Source organism: Macrotis lagotis, chromosome 1, assembly GCF_037893015.1.
Source record: "Macrotis lagotis isolate mMagLag1 chromosome 1, bilby.v1.9.chrom.fasta, whole genome shotgun sequence".
NCBI lineage: Eukaryota > Metazoa > Chordata > Mammalia > Peramelemorphia > Peramelidae > Macrotis > Macrotis lagotis.
The window spans coordinates 496,747,609-496,765,599 of NC_133658.1; the positions used below are offsets into that span (position 1 = coordinate 496,747,609).

At 37.3% G+C, this 17,991-nt stretch overlaps 1 protein-coding gene across 4 annotated transcripts in view; it reads left to right on the plus strand.

Moving 5' to 3' along the window:
• WDR4 (WDR4 tRNA N7-guanosine methyltransferase non-catalytic subunit) overlaps positions 1 to 17,991 on the plus strand; it is a 75,559-nt gene that overhangs the window by 25,834 nt on the left and 31,734 nt on the right. For all 4 annotated transcript variants that reach the window (XM_074213909.1, XM_074213907.1, XM_074213910.1 and 1 more), the window contains one exon: positions 4,902 to 5,014. In XM_074213909.1, the coding sequence (XP_074070010.1) occupies positions 4,902 to 5,014 (113 nt within the window). The remainder of the gene's footprint in view (positions 1 to 4,901; positions 5,015 to 17,991) is intronic.

A 17,991-nucleotide genomic window follows, 5' to 3' on the forward strand; every position in this document is an offset into this window, starting at 1 on the left:
AACATCAGGGTCCTACTCTGAGGTAGAGCAGAGAATTCTCTGCAGACTTCCCTTGCCTTCTCTGGGGGTGCAGGTTGCTTTCTCCTGATTCTTGCTGCAGCCTCTGCAGCCGGCGCTCCTTACCCAGGTACAGCAGAGTTCTCTCACCACCCCTTCAAGCTGTTGCTGGTGATCTCTCTGCTTTACTCTTCATCTCGATTCTCATTGTTATATAATCCTATAAAAGACATTGTTTTACATGTATGAAATTTGTTAAAGGCTTCTGTCCATCATTTCTCAACCCCTCCTCTCTACTGTTAAAGACCACCTGATTTCTGCCTTCATTGTTATCTTCATATATATATATGTATAGAAAGTCTTTTACAAGCTTCTTTTGCTGATCCCTTTCTTGCTGCTGTTGTCCTTGACTTTCTGTATTCTTTCACCCTTCTTGCATTTCTGTTGTCTTAGTTATTTGAGAAGCAACTATTCCTTTTATGTGTCTTTCTAAGAGTTTCAAGTGTCCCTTCCCACTTTCTTTAAAGAAAATGTTTTGATTGTCCATTTTTTTTCATTCATACTTAAGTCAGATTTGTGGGGTTGGTCATTCTGACCTGTATTCTAAGCTCCATTTATTTTTGGAACAACTCATTCTATTTTATCCTGTGTTTTCTGGTGTGTTCATAATAGTCTTGTTGTTTGAATTTCCTTTATTTTTTATTGAAAATCTTTCTCCAAATTGCTTGCTGAACTTCATGTTTCTAAAATGAATTATTAAATTTAACCACTGTCTTGGAGTTTGCAACATTGGGTTGTTTTATGGAGATAATCTATGAATTCTTTCAGTTGCCATTCATTTTCTGAGTTCAGTAATTCTGGGCAATTTGCATGTATTTCTTGCTTTATGATGTATGGCTTTTTTAATTTGTGTTTGGGGAAATGATGCTTGTCTATATATCCTGTGTTCAAGATTAGTATGTTTTGTTTGGTTAGAAAGCATATTTTCTTTTAACATGATTTTTTTTCTGATCTTCCTGATTAACCTCCTATATATTTTTCAATCAATAGTTTGCATTTTCAATCAACTGTTTACAATTTGTTTCTTTGAAATTTACCATCTCAGTTTCCAACTTTTTGTTCTGTCCATTATTCTGTTGTGCAGGCTATCGATTCTACTTTTAAAACTTTTTTCTCTTATAAATCACTCTGGACAGTATGTCATAATTCCCAGTTTTTCTTAAATTCCACAGGGTACTCTTTCTCATCAAGTATTATATAGATATCCTTTGTTTGGAATATTCAAAAGTTTCTGAATTTGTTTGCTAGATCTGGAGGCCATATTTCTTTCTATTGTTTATATTTTCCCAGTTGATTTATCTCCTCTGTTCAAAGTTTATGAATCTTCTTCTAAAATCTTTGGTAATTTCAGTCTTTCTTATTTTTTCCCTTTTTTCTCCTCACTTTCTGACTCCTTCCCCTTTGATGGTGTTTTTCCCTGGTCAGATCATCTCTAATCTCATTTGCTGGGCATGTCATGATTTGCCTGCCTGGGTTTCTCCCTCAAGTAATGAATGTTGGGGTGAGGGTTCAGAATTGTTCCCATCTGGAAGCTGGGTTTTTTCTCATTGGCTTCATGGAGTGCCACACAGCTCCCTCCCACCCATTGCTCTCTCTTCTTCCCTCTTTCCCTCGTGCCTCTAGTATAGCAATACAGAGCATGGCTGTATTGGTGTCACTGCAGGCCAGGGTGATTTCTCTCTTTGGAGTTTGGGTCTCAGAGGCCCGGTGAATGGGAAAGCTGTAGATGGGTTTGCCCTCTGGTTCACCCCAGGCATGCATCTTGCCCTTTTCCTTCTGTTCTCCAGAAATTTTTTGCAGTACAAGATGCCACTGGGTAGCCACTATGGCCTCAGCAGCCTTCCAAAGCCTGGACCTGTAACTTCATGAACTGTAAAGAATGAGGTGGATTGGGTATTGTTGAGTTTTATCCTAGATCTATGGGCTGAGTCAGTACATCTTAGTTGCCCGTGGGGTGGTTTGTTCTCAGGGAAAAGCTCTTTGTGTCCCCTTTCTCTGGAAAAAATGTGGACTATATTAATCTCACATATAGTTAGCATACGTTCTCTCCTCAGGGTAATGAAAGCTGTTTGATTTTTGTTTTTGTCCTCAGCACCTACCACAGGGCCTAACAAGTAGCAAGCACTTTTAATAGATACTTGTTGATTAATTGTGATGTACAAGAGGGAGTAGAAGTCCTGTGATTTCTCTTTAAAGTAGGCAGCAAGATCCTGGGCTGAAATGGAGAGGCCTAAGATAAGATGTTGTGGAAGGCTTACTGAGAAGGTTTAGAGCTGCCTTTGGGAGACCCAGAATCGTTTAGGGAGGTCCAAATGTATTGTAAGTTATCGATAACATAAATTTATGTAGGATCTATTTAGGTGGTTTCAAGATTTCTTCTACCAGTAGTTGGTGACCAGTTTGAGTTGGCAAGTAGAGGGACTAACCTAGTGTTGGTGTTTGACAAAGATTTAGCATTTAATAGGGTGGAGGAGGGGGGTGAGGGATTCAAGAGAAGAATAGAGGTAGGTCTCTGCTGAGTTGAACTGGTTAATTATTAAGATTGGGGAAGGTTAGAGCAGATATGATCTAATCAAGAGAATACAAAATAATGGTATTTATAGGTCATGGTGAGAATAAAGTATAAATTTTTAAGGCATAAGGTATAGGAAGGCTGGAAAGACAGTTTATGGTCTGATAAAGGCACTTCATCGTTTTGCTCATTGAAGCAAAAAAGTTGGGAGAGATGTTGAGATTTACATATAGTAAATGATAGAGGTCAGATTTGAGCCTGTGCTTAGCTCAGGTATAGTAGAGAAAGTAGAGTTGAAAAGTATCTAACACTGAGAAGTCAGATATCAACATATCTATCAATATTAATATCCTTGAAAACACAAGAATAAAGGAAAACAAAAGCTAAAGTTGAGGTAGAACAGAAGGCTGTGAGCCAGGCAATTAAACCACTTGAGAAAGAAATAATGACTCAGGTGGATGATTTTTCCAGTCTGTTTCAGCCCAGGGAGATAGACAGTGAGGTCCAGGGCAAGAAGTGGTTCCAAATGCAACAAAGGGGAGTCCAGCCTTGTGCAGGGTCAGAAATAAATGTGGATTGGAAGCTTTGTTTCTCACTAGCCAGTTCCAGGTTTTGACCTGGCAGGTCAGAATGAGGAAGGGTGATGTTTCAGGATTAGGAATGGTGGCAAGGCTCTAGACTGTCTATCAATCAAGGAACAATTTTGAGAAGCAAGCAATGGCAGTGTGGTTCTAACCCCCCAAAATGAGGATGGATTCAGTTATATATAACTTCTAGCCTTGCCTGAAGCCTGCAGTGGAATAACTGGCTGGAATATCCAAACAAAGCAGAATCTGCAATTCCATAACTGAAACAGCAGAGCTCTTTAGTTGACTGATGGTGGCTGAGATCAACAGCCACAGTACCCTGCTGGGACTCCAACTGGAGCAAGACCTTAATTTTACTGCTTAGACTTGAATCCAGGTGAGGAAATTATAGAACTCATACCAGTAGGGCAGTGATCAAACTTTGCCATAGGTCGGACCTTGTTGGGAGGCTAAAAGTTTTTAGGTCAGCAACTGAAGCTGTTTTAATATTTAAAAAAAAAGTATCTAAAAGGACAGGGAAAACAGTACATTTAAGGAAGGGACAAAAGGAGAAGAAAAATGAGAATTATCTCATATTGAGGGTGTGCAAACAAGGAATGGGGTGATTGAATAATGCCTGAAGCTCACTTTTATCTGAATTTGTTAAAGGCACTGAAGAAACACAAGTTGGGAATAAAATAATATCATTCAACAGAGAAATGAGAGAAAGAAGGGAAAGGAAGGTTAGATGAAAAGAAGAATTGTTCTAAACAAAATTAATTCTCATATGATAGAATATATATATTTTTTGCAAGGCAATGGGGTTAAGTGACTTATCCAAGGTCATACAGCTAGGCAGTTATTAAGTGTATCAGACCAGATTTGAACTCAGGGACTCCTGAGTCCAGGGCTGGTACTCTATTCACTGTGCCACCTAGCTGCCCCCAACTAAACTAATTCTAAAAAGATATTAAGATTTGGAAGGTAAGGGAATGTTGATCAGCTGGGAAAGGCTAAACTAGTTCTGGTGTTTATCAATCTGATAGAATACTATTGCGATAGAAGAAATGATGAAAGGAATGGTTTTAGCCTGAGGAAACTTGTATATTCTGATGTAGAGGAAAATGGGCCAAAAAGAATGGTTTATAAAGTGACAGTATTATAAAGAAAGCTTTGAAAGATTTAGAAACTGATCAGTGGAATGACCACCTATGATTCCAGAAGACTCATGATGAGACATATATTCCTTTCCTGACAGAGACTGACAGAGAGGTGGTGGAGTCAGTGTGTATTTTTTTTTATATGACCAATGTACAAATTTGTTTTGTTTGAATGATACATGTTTTTAGCTATTCCTTCCTCTCTCCACCCCCACCCCCACCCCCCTTTACAGGGGTATGTGTGGGAGAGAATGAAGATTGCTCTTTAAAGGCAGCAACTAGTTTAATTATGTCTTGGTACCTCCTGTGCTGAACTGGGTGTCAAGCACTTAGTAGAGGGCAAGAAGAAAACACTGGACTGATTGATGTGGTTGTGGGAGTTGTCTGCATATAAATTAAAATGGAAATCTTAAGAATGGGTGGGATCATTTAGGGAGAGAGTGTAGAGGTTTTCCGTAGATGAATGGACAGATTTTTTTTATCTGTATTTAGAAGTGAAAGATGTTAGCTTGTCATTTTAAGCTGTTAACTTTGTTGCTTGGTAAGAAGTCATTAGCTTTTGAGAAATGAATTTATGTGAAATGAATTTTTTTTCTTTTCATGGAGGCCATGAGTCCTGATGACCGTTATATTCTCACAGCTGACAGAGATGAGAAAATCCGCGTTAGTTTGTTTGCAGCACCACACAACATAGAATCTTTCTGCTTGGGTCACACTGAGTAAGTAAATTGTCCTTCACATTTGATAATAGTTATAATAATACTTCACACTTATATGATGTTATATAGTTTGTAAAGTGCTTTCATGACAACTCTGTGAAATAGGTAAAGATAAGTACTTTTATCTTCATTTTCCTTGTAATGAAGGTGATAAAAGTGGCCTGCACAAGGGAGCACATCTAGTAAGCACAAGCTGAGACTTGAACACAGGTCTTTTCTCTTCAGGGCATGTTCATAATTCATGTAAGAATCATTACTTTTATTGTCCAAGGAAACTGCAGTTATTTATACTATGAGCCAATCAGTTGTTCTTATTGGATCTACTACAAATTTATTTTATGTAACCTCTTCTTGGATGTCATTTCAACTGGCTTAACCTATTTTACCTCCTTTATCAATCCATCTTCCTACTCACTACATTAGCTCTTCTGAGACATTTCATTCCTCCTCAAACCTCTCGGTGCAGTCTTTTCCCTCAGTGCTTTCCTTGATAGTCTTGCCTCATATTTTAAGGAAAAAATTGGGTTCATTTGCCTTGAGCTCCCTCTAAGGCTTTGCTTGGTAATATTCATTAATTCCCATGGATTTAATTACCATTTCTATTCTGTTGATTGTCTAATCTACCTCTCCTGCCTAAACTCCCTGCTGATTTCCAATCTCACATCCCCATCTGCCTTTTAGATATCTCAGACTGTATGTCCAGGAGGCATCTTAACTCCCTAGATCTAAAATGTAATTCATTCTCTTTTTCTCTGAAATTTCCTTTGCTCTTGCCTTCCTTATGAGTATTGAGGGATAATCACCTTCCTAGTTCCTCAAGTTGTTGACCTGAATTTCCTTACTATCTTTCTAACTCCATATCCAGTCTGTTGGTTTTTTTTTTTTTTTTTTTTGGCTAGGGCACTGGGGTTAAGTGACTTGCTCAAGGTCACACTAATAAAAGTATCAAGTGTCTGGAGGTTTTGGGTCTAGTGCCTTGTAGGTCCAGTAGACTTCTATTGGACTTAATTACTGTTAGCCCATTAGGAGGTTCTGCAGGTTCAGAGAGAGGCCTGCTTGCTTGCTCCCTTCTGCTGTGGGATTCATTCCCACCTGGGTTATTCCACTGAAGGCTTTTGTGCTGGCTGGGCTGAAGGCTGAAACAGTTACTGCTCTGCTCCCAGGCTCAGAGCTTACAGCTACCTTAGAAGAACTTGTGTCTTTCTTAATCCTTCCCAGGCCCAGGCTTTCTCTCAGCTACTTTTCTTTACCTCTTATCTATGACCTTGAACTTGTGATGGGTGATAAAACTGCCAGATAGTATCTGTTCCTATACCCTAAGCTAGTTCATTGATATCCTAGGATTTCTTTCTGTCCTGGTGCTACCTGCCCTGGTGTTCTGTCTTAGCTTCCTTTCTGCCCCTCAGTGTTAGAAAGCTTCCTGCCCACTCCCTATGTCCAGTATCCATAGACCTCTCTGTGGTTCTCCCTAAATTGCCCTAGAATTGCTATGACTTTTTCTTGGCTTACCCAGTCAGAAATTGATCTGTTGTGTTTTTTATGTTGTAGAGAAGGTATGTGCTCCATCTCACTCTAGTCTTCACTCTGCTTCATTTCCAGATTCTTTCCTTTTTTTTTTTCATTTTTAAAGATTTTATCTATTTTAAGTTTTAAAATTTTTTCCCCTAATCTTGCTTTTTCTCCCCCCCCCCCCCCCCCCAGAAGGCAATTGGCCAGTCTTTACATTGTTTGCATGGTATACATTGATCCAAATTGAATGTGATGAGAGAGAAATCATATCTTTAAGGAAGAAAAGTATAAGAGATAACAAGATTACATAATAAGATAATCAGTTTTTTTTCTCCTAAATTGAAGGTAATAATCCTTGGTCTTTGTTCAAACTCCACAGTTCTTTCTCTGGATACAGGTGGTATTCTGCATCGCAGATAGCCCCAAATTGTCCCTGATTGTTGCACTAATGGAATGAGCAAGTCCATTAAGGTTGATCATCACCTCCATGTTGCTGTTAGGGTGTACATTGTTCTTCTGTTTCTGCTCATCTTGCTCAGCATCAGTTCATGCAAATCCCTCCAGGCTTCCTTCAATTCCCATCCCTCCTGGTTTCTAATAGAACAATAGTGTTCCATGACATACATATACCACATTTTGTTCATTCCCCAATTGAAGGACATTCACTTAATTTCCAATTCTTTGCCACCACAAACAAGGCTACTATGAATATTTTTGTACAAGTGATGTTTTTACCCTTTTTCATCATCTCTTCAGGGTATAGCCCCAGGAATGGTAATTGCTGGATCAAAGGGTATGGCCATTTTTGATGCCTTTTGGGTGTAATTCCTAATTGCTTTCCAGAAAGGTTGGATGAGTTCACAGCTCTTCCAACAATGTATTAGTGTCCCAGATTTCTTACATCCCTTCCAATATTCATTATTGTCCATCCAGATTATTTCTTTAAAAATATATGGAAATTACTTACATACTGCTGTGTACTCATGTATTGCTTTCTTTGTATCCCTAATACTAAGCATGGTGTCTGGCACATATCCTAATAAATTCTTGTGAACTTTATTTTATGTTTATATTTTATATTTGTTTTGACATCTAAAAACTGACATTGATATATTTTTTACATCTAATCAAGATTACAATTGCAATAAATTTACTATTTTCAATTTGAAAATGACAGGTGTTTAAAAATAAAGTATTCACATTCAAGGTTCACCTCCCCCAATTTTTTAAAAATAATTTTCATCTTTTTTTTGTACATCACCTAGATTTCTTGCTTCTCCCCTTGTCTTTCCCAAAGAACCACCCCTTATGCCAAATAATTTTTTAAAATAAGGAAAAAAATTTCCAGTAAATTCATTTAGTATGTTAGAAAAAAAATTTGATGCTGTATTTTATAAACCCCATGAATCCTTTCTTTCTGCAAATCTCATCTCACCCATTGCCTCCAAAAAATTAATAAATAAAATAAACAATAAATGAAATAAAACCTGGAATAGGGTGAGGTGGGAGTGCCATTACATATCTCTTTTAAGCCATAATTGTCCTTTATAATTTTGCAGCACCTTTGATATTTTTGACATGTTCTTTTATTAACATATTCCATTACATTTATTTACCCAGTTCTTTAGCTGTTCACCACTTGGATGTTCATTTGGTTTTTAATCAATTGCTGCTATAGATATTTTGGTGTGTATAGGGGGTTTCTTCTTATGCATAGACTTATTAGCCTAGGAGTAAGTTAGTTTGGTCACTTTACTTACATAATTCTAAATTACTTTCCAAAATTATTGTACTTATTCAAAGCTCCATCAGGAGCTCCATCAGTAATTGATGAGATAAAATGATTACCCCTTACAAAATGAAATTGGTATTATATGGGAATCAAAAGAACCAAATACTATCTCATGAACATTGATTCCATCTTGTTTTGCTTCATGTATTTTTTCATTTTGTTGTTTTTCTGTTATTGATCCATAGGAAACTAGATTAAATTATCCATCTATTGATTTACACATGCAGATGGATGCAATAATCAACATCTTTTTGTTTTATGGATAGAGGCCTTGAAACCAACTTGTCTTCCTCCCAGCTCAACCAAAACTCTTGTTTTACCCCTTCCCAAATTGGAAAACCCCTAATCTTTACTCTAATTAGAAATTAAATTGCCTAATTTTGTATCCTGGCTAATTGTTTTATTATAGTTAATTGGTGTTATTTGATTGTTTTTTATGTATAAAAATTCTCTCAGTATTACTGGAAAGGTCTTTGGGGGAATTCACCCTGACCCTTTCATTCTAACTACATAGTCAATAGTCATCATTAATTACCTTCCACACAATGTCGCAGTGTTACTAACTTTTCATAACATCTCAAACTTTAATTATTCCTATCTTTGTCTCATCAGTTATTTTATTAAATTAGATACTGTGTAAAAAACAGTGCAGATGTCATAATTGTTAACAATTTCCTTTTTGTAATTGTTAACAATTACACTTTTGTAGTTTTTAATTGCTTTTTCTAAAAAGAAAGAAAATGCTAAAACCTATGTGAATTGTTCTATTGCAGCCTAGCAGAACAAAAGAAGTTTATTTTCCTAAACATTTTAAATCAAAAAAATAAAATAAGAAAGTAAAACAGGGAAATAAACTCCCTCGCCACTTTAGAGTCACATCAGTAGAAATATTCTAGTATATACACAGAATATACATATATGCACAAGATTGGTAGGTTTTGGCCATTTAATTTTAAAGTGTCAGATAAGTAGTTTTTCAAGATAAATATTCTAATTCTGAAACAAACAGTCTTTACTAAATGTTTTGTTTTTTAAGGATTTTTTTTGCTAGGCAAATGGACTTAAGTGGCTTGCCCAAGGCCACACAGCTAGGTAATTAAGTGTCTGAGACGGGATTTGAACCCAGGTACTCCTTACTCCAGGGCCGGTGCTTTATCCACTGTGCCACCTAGCTGCCCCCTTTACTATGTGTTTTAAAAATCTTCATGCTCTATTTTGAGACAAAAACAATTTTAATATAAGATGCTTTTTGCAAACTACCTTTGTTAATCAGATATGAAATAGTTCAGGGAGGTATGATTAAGGCTGAATTATTGAATAGTGCTTGTGAATATTACATAATTTAGAAAATCACAGAGCACTTATTTTCCAATTTAGTGACCTTGCTGCCTTGGGAAGAAATAGCAGCAATGAAGATTTTACTAGGATTTCTTTTACTGAGGTTTAGTAGTAAATGAATTTACCAATATTTAACCCCTTGGCATCAAAAATCCAGTTCCCTGTTTCCTTTGTATCTAAGTGTCAGGAGGTTTAAATGGCCAAAACAAAATGATACAGGCATTGATTTAGTATTTGGCAGAACTGAAAGTAAAGAATTTGTGCTATATATTGAGGGGACTGTGGATAACAGAAGAAGACAATGGAGAGGTGAAATGTCACATAATCTTTTCTAAGTCTTACATCTTTCATCCATCATAGCTACCATAGTTGTAAGATCATTTTTCCTGTAGCCTTTAATCCTTCTCCAAGAAACACATCTTTCTTTTTTTTTGTTTTTTCTCTTTTTTTTTGTTTTTAGCATAGAAACTCATATTATAGAAATTTTTCATAGTGTCAAATTTTATAGTATACTAAACTTTTCTAACTTTGTGAAGTCATTTCTTGAAGATGGGTTTATAGCATTCAGAGCAGTTTGTTATTTGGTGTTAACCAAAGGTTCCTTTTGCTAACTTGCCTCTTCTAGCAATTTTTTTTAGTAGTTTATCTTCTTATTGTACTTTGGATTCTTCTGGCTCTTCTAACTTACTATTAATTTCTTCTTGTCTTTTCTTCTTTGCTGTCCTTTCATTTTGATTTTTTTCCCTGCAATTTTGATTCTTTTTTTTCTTTTATCTTCTTCCTTTTCTTCATCATGGTTATCCTAGTTTTTTCTGTCCTAAAAATCCAAATTCCTTAATACTACTGCTGTTTCAAATGAAGTGTGAACTTGAGAGAGGGAGGAAATGGGCTATTCCCATCTTTTGATATCTTTGCCAGTTTGCCAAGTGTGAGGTGAAACCACAAGATTGTTTTAGCTTGAAATGTTTTTCCTAGTGATTAAGAATTTGCAATTCCTCTTGTGAGAACTTTCTATCCATATCCTTTTTTTTTTTAGGTTTTTGCAAGGCAAATGGGGTTAAGTGGATTGCCCAAGGCCACACAGCTAGATAATTATTAAGTGTCTGAGACTGGATTTGAACCTGGGTACTCCTGATTCCAAGGCCAGTGCTTTATCCACTATGCCACCTAACCGCCCCATCTGTAACCTTTAACCACCTTTCTATTGGAGAATGATCATATGTCCATATAAACTAAATGTATATTAAAAAATTAGAAAAGGGGCAACTTGGTGGAGCTGTGTGGCCCTAGAGTTAGGAGGACTTGAGTTAAAATCTGACCTCAGACACTTAATTACCTAACTCTGTGATCTTGGGCAAGTCACTTAACCCCATTGCGCAAAAATTTTAAAAAAATTAGGAAAGCCAACATGAACATTGTAGGAGAGATAGTAATAATTAGAGGAGAAATCACCTGGAAACCAAAAAGCAATGGATAAATAAAATTGAACACTGATTTTTTTTTAGGAAAAAACTGATAAAAATGATCTAGTATTTTTGTTTAAAAAGGGAAGGGGAGGGAGAAAGTCCAATCATAAATGAATGAGAGGAATTCACAACGTAATTACAAGAAATACAAAGAAATTATTAAAGCTTACTCATGGGGCGGCTAGGTGGTGCAGTGTATAAAGCACCTGCCCTGGAGTCAGAAGTACCTGAGTTCAAATCCAGTCTCAGACACTTAATAATTACCTAGCTGTGTGGCCTTGGGCAAGCCACTTAACCCCATTTGCCTTGCAAAAACCTTAAAAAAAAAGCTTACTCACATGTTACTATAACAACACTAAGAAAAGTTTGCAAAAAATACAAAATACCTAAACTAACAAAATACCCAATTGAAATCTTAAATAATCCAGTGTCCGAAAAAGGAAAGAAATGATTTTTTAGAAAAAAATGCTACTGATCCTGATGGATTCAAAGGAGAAATCTGTGGTTTTTCTTTTTTCCTTTGGTTTTTGAAAGGCATTGGGGTTAAGTGACTGGCTCAAGGTCACACAATTAGATAATCATTTAAGCGTCTGAGGCCGAATTTGAACTCAGGTCCTCCTGACTGCAGGACCAGTGCTGTATCTACTGTGCCACCTAGCTGCCCCTGTCTATTGATCTTTTTTTTATTTGTTTTTTTATTTAATATTTATTCTCATTTTGTACAAATAATGTTTTTTTACATTAATAAAATAATCTTAGTTTAAGAGTAAACGAAATAGCCCCCTCCCCCATAAATATAGACTTGCTTGAGTGATAAAGTAAAGGGGAGAGAAAAAAATTAAAATAAAAAAATAATAGTAATAATTGTATGTATGGCCAGGTGGCGCAATGGACGGAGCACCAGCCCCGGAGCCACGATCACCTGAGCCCACATCCAGCCCCGTACACCCAACAATCACCCAGCCGTGTGACATGCAAGCCACCCCAATGCTACTGCCCTGCAAAAGCCAAAAAAAAAAGAAAAAAAAGACCCAAAATAAAATAAAATAGTAATAATAGTAGGGGTGGCTGGGTGGTGGACAGAGCATTGGCCCTTGAGCCAGGAGCACCTGGGTCCAAATCCGGCCTCAGACACCCAATGATCACCCTGCTGTGTGGCCCCAGGCAGGCCATCCAGCCCCATTTGCCCTGCACCCCCCCTTCCAAAATAATAATAATAAAAAATGTGCTTGAGTCTTTTGTTCCAACACCAACAACTCTGTCGCCGGTGGATCACATTCTTTATGGTAAGTCCATCACAAAAGTTACTTCCATATTTTTCCCATTGCTGATCGCAACTCCCTCCTTCCATATTTCTCCACTACCATGTACTGTATTTTCTCTTTCCTTTCACTCTGACTCTGCTGTAGGGTCGCTGAGTGGTGCAGCAGACACATCCCCGGCTCTGGGGCCAAGAGGCCCCGAGCCCCCATACCACCCCTTACGCCCAGCATCCACCTGGCCCTATGGTCCTGGGCAGGCCATCCAATCCCAGCCCCTTGCAAGAAGTAAAAAGGAAAATGTGTTATATCTGACCACTCTCCCCCCATGGTCCATCCTCTCCTCCATCACTCACATCACCCCCCCTTCCCCCCCCTTCTTACTCCAGATGTCTATACCCCATTGAGTATATTTGCTGTTTCCTCTCCTAGCCACCTCAGATGAGAGCGAAGTTTCCCTTGTTCCCCCTTGCCTCCCCCCCCCCCCCCCCCATATCATTGCAATAGCTTATTGGAGTAAAGAAAAATCTATTATCTGAAATATCTTGGCCTATTCCCCCTCTCCTTTTTCTTTCTCCCATTACATTTTCCTTTTTTATATTGACACCATTTTTATACCATATTTTATCTTCGAATTCAGCTTTCTCCTGTGCTTCAACTATCAAAGCTCCCTCTACCTGCTCTATTAACTGAGAAGGTTCATAGGTGTATTATCAGAGTCATTTTTCTATACAGGAATACATGCAGTTCATCCTCATTAAGTCCCTCATATTTTCCCCTTCTCCTCCAATCTCCATGCTTCACCTGAGTCCTGTATCTGAAGATCAAACTTTCTGTTCAGCTCTGGCCATTCCAACAGGAACATTTGAAATTCCCCTGGTTCATTGAAAGTCCATCTTTTTCCCTGGAAGAGGACATTCAGCCTTGCTGGGTAGTTCATTCTTGGCTACATTCTAAGCTCTTTTGCCTTCCGGTATATTGTATTCCAAGCCCTACGAGCTTCCATTGTAGTTGCTGCTAAGTCCTGTGTGATCCTGACTGCAGCTCCATGATATTTGAACTGTGTCCTTCTGGCTGCTTGTAATATTTTCTCTTTGACTTGGAAGTTCTGGAACTTGGCTATAATATTCCTAGGGGTTGGTTTTTTGGGATCTCTTTCTTGGGGGGATCAGTGAATTCTCTCCATTTCTATTTTGCCCTCTGCTTCTAGAATGTCAGGGCAATTTTCCTGTAGTAATTCTTTGAAAATGATGTCAAGGCTCTTTTCCTGATCATGACTTTCAGGTATTCCAATAATTTTTAAATTATCTTTCCTAAGTCTTTTCCATATCAGTTGTTTTTTCAATGAGATATTTCACATTTTCTTCTAATTTTTCATTTTTTTGGTTTTTGAAGTATTGATTCCTGATTTCTGGTAAATTCATCAGTCTCCCTGAATTCTGTTCTTTGTCTGAAGGATTTGTTCTCAGAGAGTTTTCTTATCTCTTTCCATCTGGCCAATTTTGCTTTTTAAAGCATTCTTCTCCTCAATAAGTTTTTGAACTGTTTTATCCATTTGACCTAAGCTGGTTTTTAGCATGCTATTTTTTTCAGCATTTTTTTGGATTTCCTCAACTAGGCTGTTGACTTCATTTTCATGTTTTTCCTGCATCTCTCTCATTTCTTTCCCCAGTTTTTCTTCTATCTCCCTCATTTGATTTTCAAAGTCTTTTTTGAGCTCTGTCATAGCCTGAGCCCAATTTCTGTTTTTCTTGGAGTCGTTAGATGCAGGAGCTTGTGCTTCCTCATCTTCAGACTTGAGTATTTTGATCCTTTTTGGGCTCATTTGCAAAATATTTCTCAGTGGTGTTCCTCTTATTTCTCTGCTTGCTCATTTTCCTAGCCTTAGCCTGTTTCTTGGGGTGTTTCCTGAGCTTTTGGGACACTCCCACAAGGGTCTCAGTGTGTGAGGTTTTGTCCTCCCTCCTGGTCTGTGAATGACCATAAGCGCCCCCTTCTGCCACGGGGCTGAGGTGGGGGGGGTCCTGCTGTTCTGTTGGGGGGCCTAGACTGCGATCAGGATCTGAATGTGGTCAGAGCCCCAGAGTCCTGTTCCAGGGGCAGAGGACAGAGCTCTGCAGTCTCTCTTCACTCCCCTCCCTAGGTTCAATGGGCTCATGCCCTGGTGGCTCCAGCTTCTGTTTCTGGATCTGGGCTGTGCTGTCCTTCCTGCTTGCTGTGTGCCCTGAGGCCTGGGTTTCAGGTGCTTGCTCTGGCAGAAGTGCCCGGTGCTCCCCGGGGCGTAGATTGCTGCTGTGAGCTGGGCCTCCCAGTGCCCTGGGGCTGCCTCCGGGTGACTGAAGTTTTTTCCTTCTGGTGGGCTGCCCCTCCGACCCCAGGGAGCAGAGCCTTTCTGCTCTTTTCCAGGTTACCTTGAGTAGGAGAACTGCCTCACTGGGTCCCTCTGTGGGTTCTGTCTCTCGGAAATTTAGAGTCTTTAGCTTATGAGTTTTATGACATCGCCAAAGATATGATCCACTGTAGTCGCCATCTTGACCTCGCCCCCCTATTGATCTATTAAAGCATGATTAAGCATCAGGAAAATAGCATTATTTTCATATTAAAATTAAAAGCATCTAATATGTCAGAAAAGGAAATGATAACTGTTGAAGGGGGATATGGGGAAACTGGAACGTTAATACATTTTTGGTGTAATTGTGAACTGATCCAACCATTTGGGAGAACAATTTGGAACTATGCTGAAAGGTCTATAAAACGGAGCATGCCCTTTGATTCAAAAATATTGCTGCTAGCTCTGTATTCCAGAAGAATCGTAAAAAAGGGAAAAGGACATGTATAAAAATATTCATAGCAGCTCTTTCAGTAGTGGTAAAGTATTGTATATTGAGAAGATGCCCATCAGTTGAGCAATGGCTGATTAGTTGTGGTATATAAATGCTATGGAGTACTATTGTTCTCTAATCAGACAGATTGCAGAAAAACTATTATAAAGACTTACATGAACTGAGTAAAGTGATCAGAACCAGAGGAATATTGTGACAGTGATATTGTGTGATGGTCAGCCAACTATGATAGACAGTGATTAAAGACAGTTGTAAAAGATTTGTGATGGAAAATGCCATCCACATCCCGAAAAAGAACTATGGAGTCTGAATGTAGATCAGTGCATACTATTTTCACTTTTTTAGTGTTTTTTCTTACTTCCTGTTTTTCTCTCTTTCTAATTCTTCTTTCTCAGCATGACTACTATGTAAATATGTGTGAGACAATTGTACATGTGTAGCCTATATCAGATTACTTGCTGTTTTAGGAAGGGGGAAAAGAAAGGATAGGAGGGTGAAAATTTTACAAAAATGAATATTTGAAAAAAAATAAATAATAAAAATATTCTAGAAAACCCCCCAAAACAAAAGCATCTTTCTTATTTTTGCAACTCTGGAAAGTAGGTGGTATTATAATTTCCACTTTACAGAAGAGACAGGAAGAAGTTAAGTGATTTGCCTCAGGGTCACCCCACTATTAAGTCCATAGCAGGGTTTGAATTCAGTTCTTCCTGATGCCAATCTACTACTCTATTCACTCCATGTAGGTTTCTTTAGAAGTTGAGTTTACTAATATATGTGATTACTTAATTCGTTTCACTGAAAAACTTAGCTTTTAAATAAGTATTACGTAATTCCAGTGATTGTTGCTTAGTAGTTTAATTTGAGATCTGAAATGGTAGGTTTCCCTTTAGATTCTAACCCTTTTGTTCCTTCACATGATGTTTGTTACTTTTTTTTCTAACTGTATAAAATAATTCACAATTTGATTCTTGTGGCACTGATTAATAAATAAGGTTGTTGTCACTTTCACACCTTTCCATCAATGGGCAAATAATTCTTTAGTTATTTTTGTCTGCTCCAGAGATATTTTATATATGTTGTAGTTTCTTTTAATTATATTGATGATACCTTTTAGATTTTTAGATTGCTATATTTCTTACAATGTCCTTCCTTTTCCTCCTTGCAGAACCATCCTATAAAACAAAGAATATTTTTTAAAGAAAAAAATATTCAAAGAAGAAAAAAAGCACAACTGCTAAATATATTGGAAAAAGTCTAAAACTACAGTAATTCATACCCATGGACCTCCGACCTGAAGAGTAGTGGGTGGAGTGTCTCTGTTCTTTGTAATTTTGATCATTCATCTTCAAAGGTTTTTTGGTTTTTCTTACCATTTGCATTGCTGTAGTCATACATGTTTTCCTGGTTCTGGTTGCTTTATTTTGTATATGTAAAATTTTCTATCCTTCTTTGTGTTTATTATATTCTTCTAATGCTGCTTTTATGTATTGGAATTTGTTTAGCCATTCCCCAGTTGAAGAGCATCTTTTTTTCCATTTTGGTGGCTATGGCGATTTTCTTTAATATCAAACTTCTTCGGGATATGTCTAATAGTGGAAGCTCTTAGTCAAAAAATATTGACATTTTTGTTAATTTATTTACATAACTCCAAATGCTTTCCTAAAGTATTTTCCTGCAGTCTGTTCTTCCACAGTCTCTCAGTCTTGTCTGTTGTCATTTTTTATAAGTTTTACTGATTTACTGGATGTGGAAATCTCAGGAATTTTTATGGATTTGCATTTTTTTAGTGATTAGAAGTATTTTTTGCCATATGCTTTAATAGTTCGTAATTCTTCTGAGAAGTGTTCATATCAACTAATCTGTTGAATAATGGCTTTTGTATTTCATATTTATTTTGAATGGAATTTCTCTTCTATTTAATTCTGCTAGGTTTTTTCATCAAAAAGGGTGAAAATGTAGGTTTATTTTGTGAACTGATATTCTGAAGTTATCAATTTTTTAAATTAATTTTTAGTTGACTCATTCTTTATGTAAATCATTGTATTATTTGCAAAAGTCATAGCTTTATTCCTTGCTGGTATGTATTTAATCTTTTATTTTCCTTGTCTTATTGCTATAGCTAGTGTTTTTAGTACTATACTAAATACTAGTTAATGGACATTTTTGATTTAAACTGTGAAATTTTTGAAAAAGCTTCTAGCCTTGTTCCCTAATATATAATGCTGGGGTTGGGTTTTATATAGGTACTATTTATTATAATAAGGAATGCTCTGTTGTTCACTTCTAGGTGTTTTTAAGGAGTGTTTTATTTTGTCAAGCCTTTTCTGTTTCTGTTATTATAATTGGGTTTTTTATTTTTATTCATTTTTATCAATTTATTTTTTATTTTTTAGGTTTTTGCAAGGCAAATGGGGTTAAGTGGCTTGCCCAAGGCCACACAGCTAGGTAATTATTAAGTGTCTGGGACCAGATTTGAACCCAGGTACTCCTGATTCCAAGGCTGGTGCTTTATCCACTACGCCACCTAACTGCCTTTTTAATTTTTTTTTTATTTTTGCAAGGCATTGGGGTTAAGAGACTTGCCTAAGGTCTCACAGCTAAGGTAATTAAGTGTCTGAAGCCTCCAGGGCTGGTACTCTATCCATTTCACCATCTAGCTGCCCCTGTAATTGTTTCTTTAATGTTTTCAGTCATATGATCAATGTTTTCTTTTCCAGATCTTCCTACTACTCCTATTTCCTTTTATGCAAGTCCCACTGTACTTCTA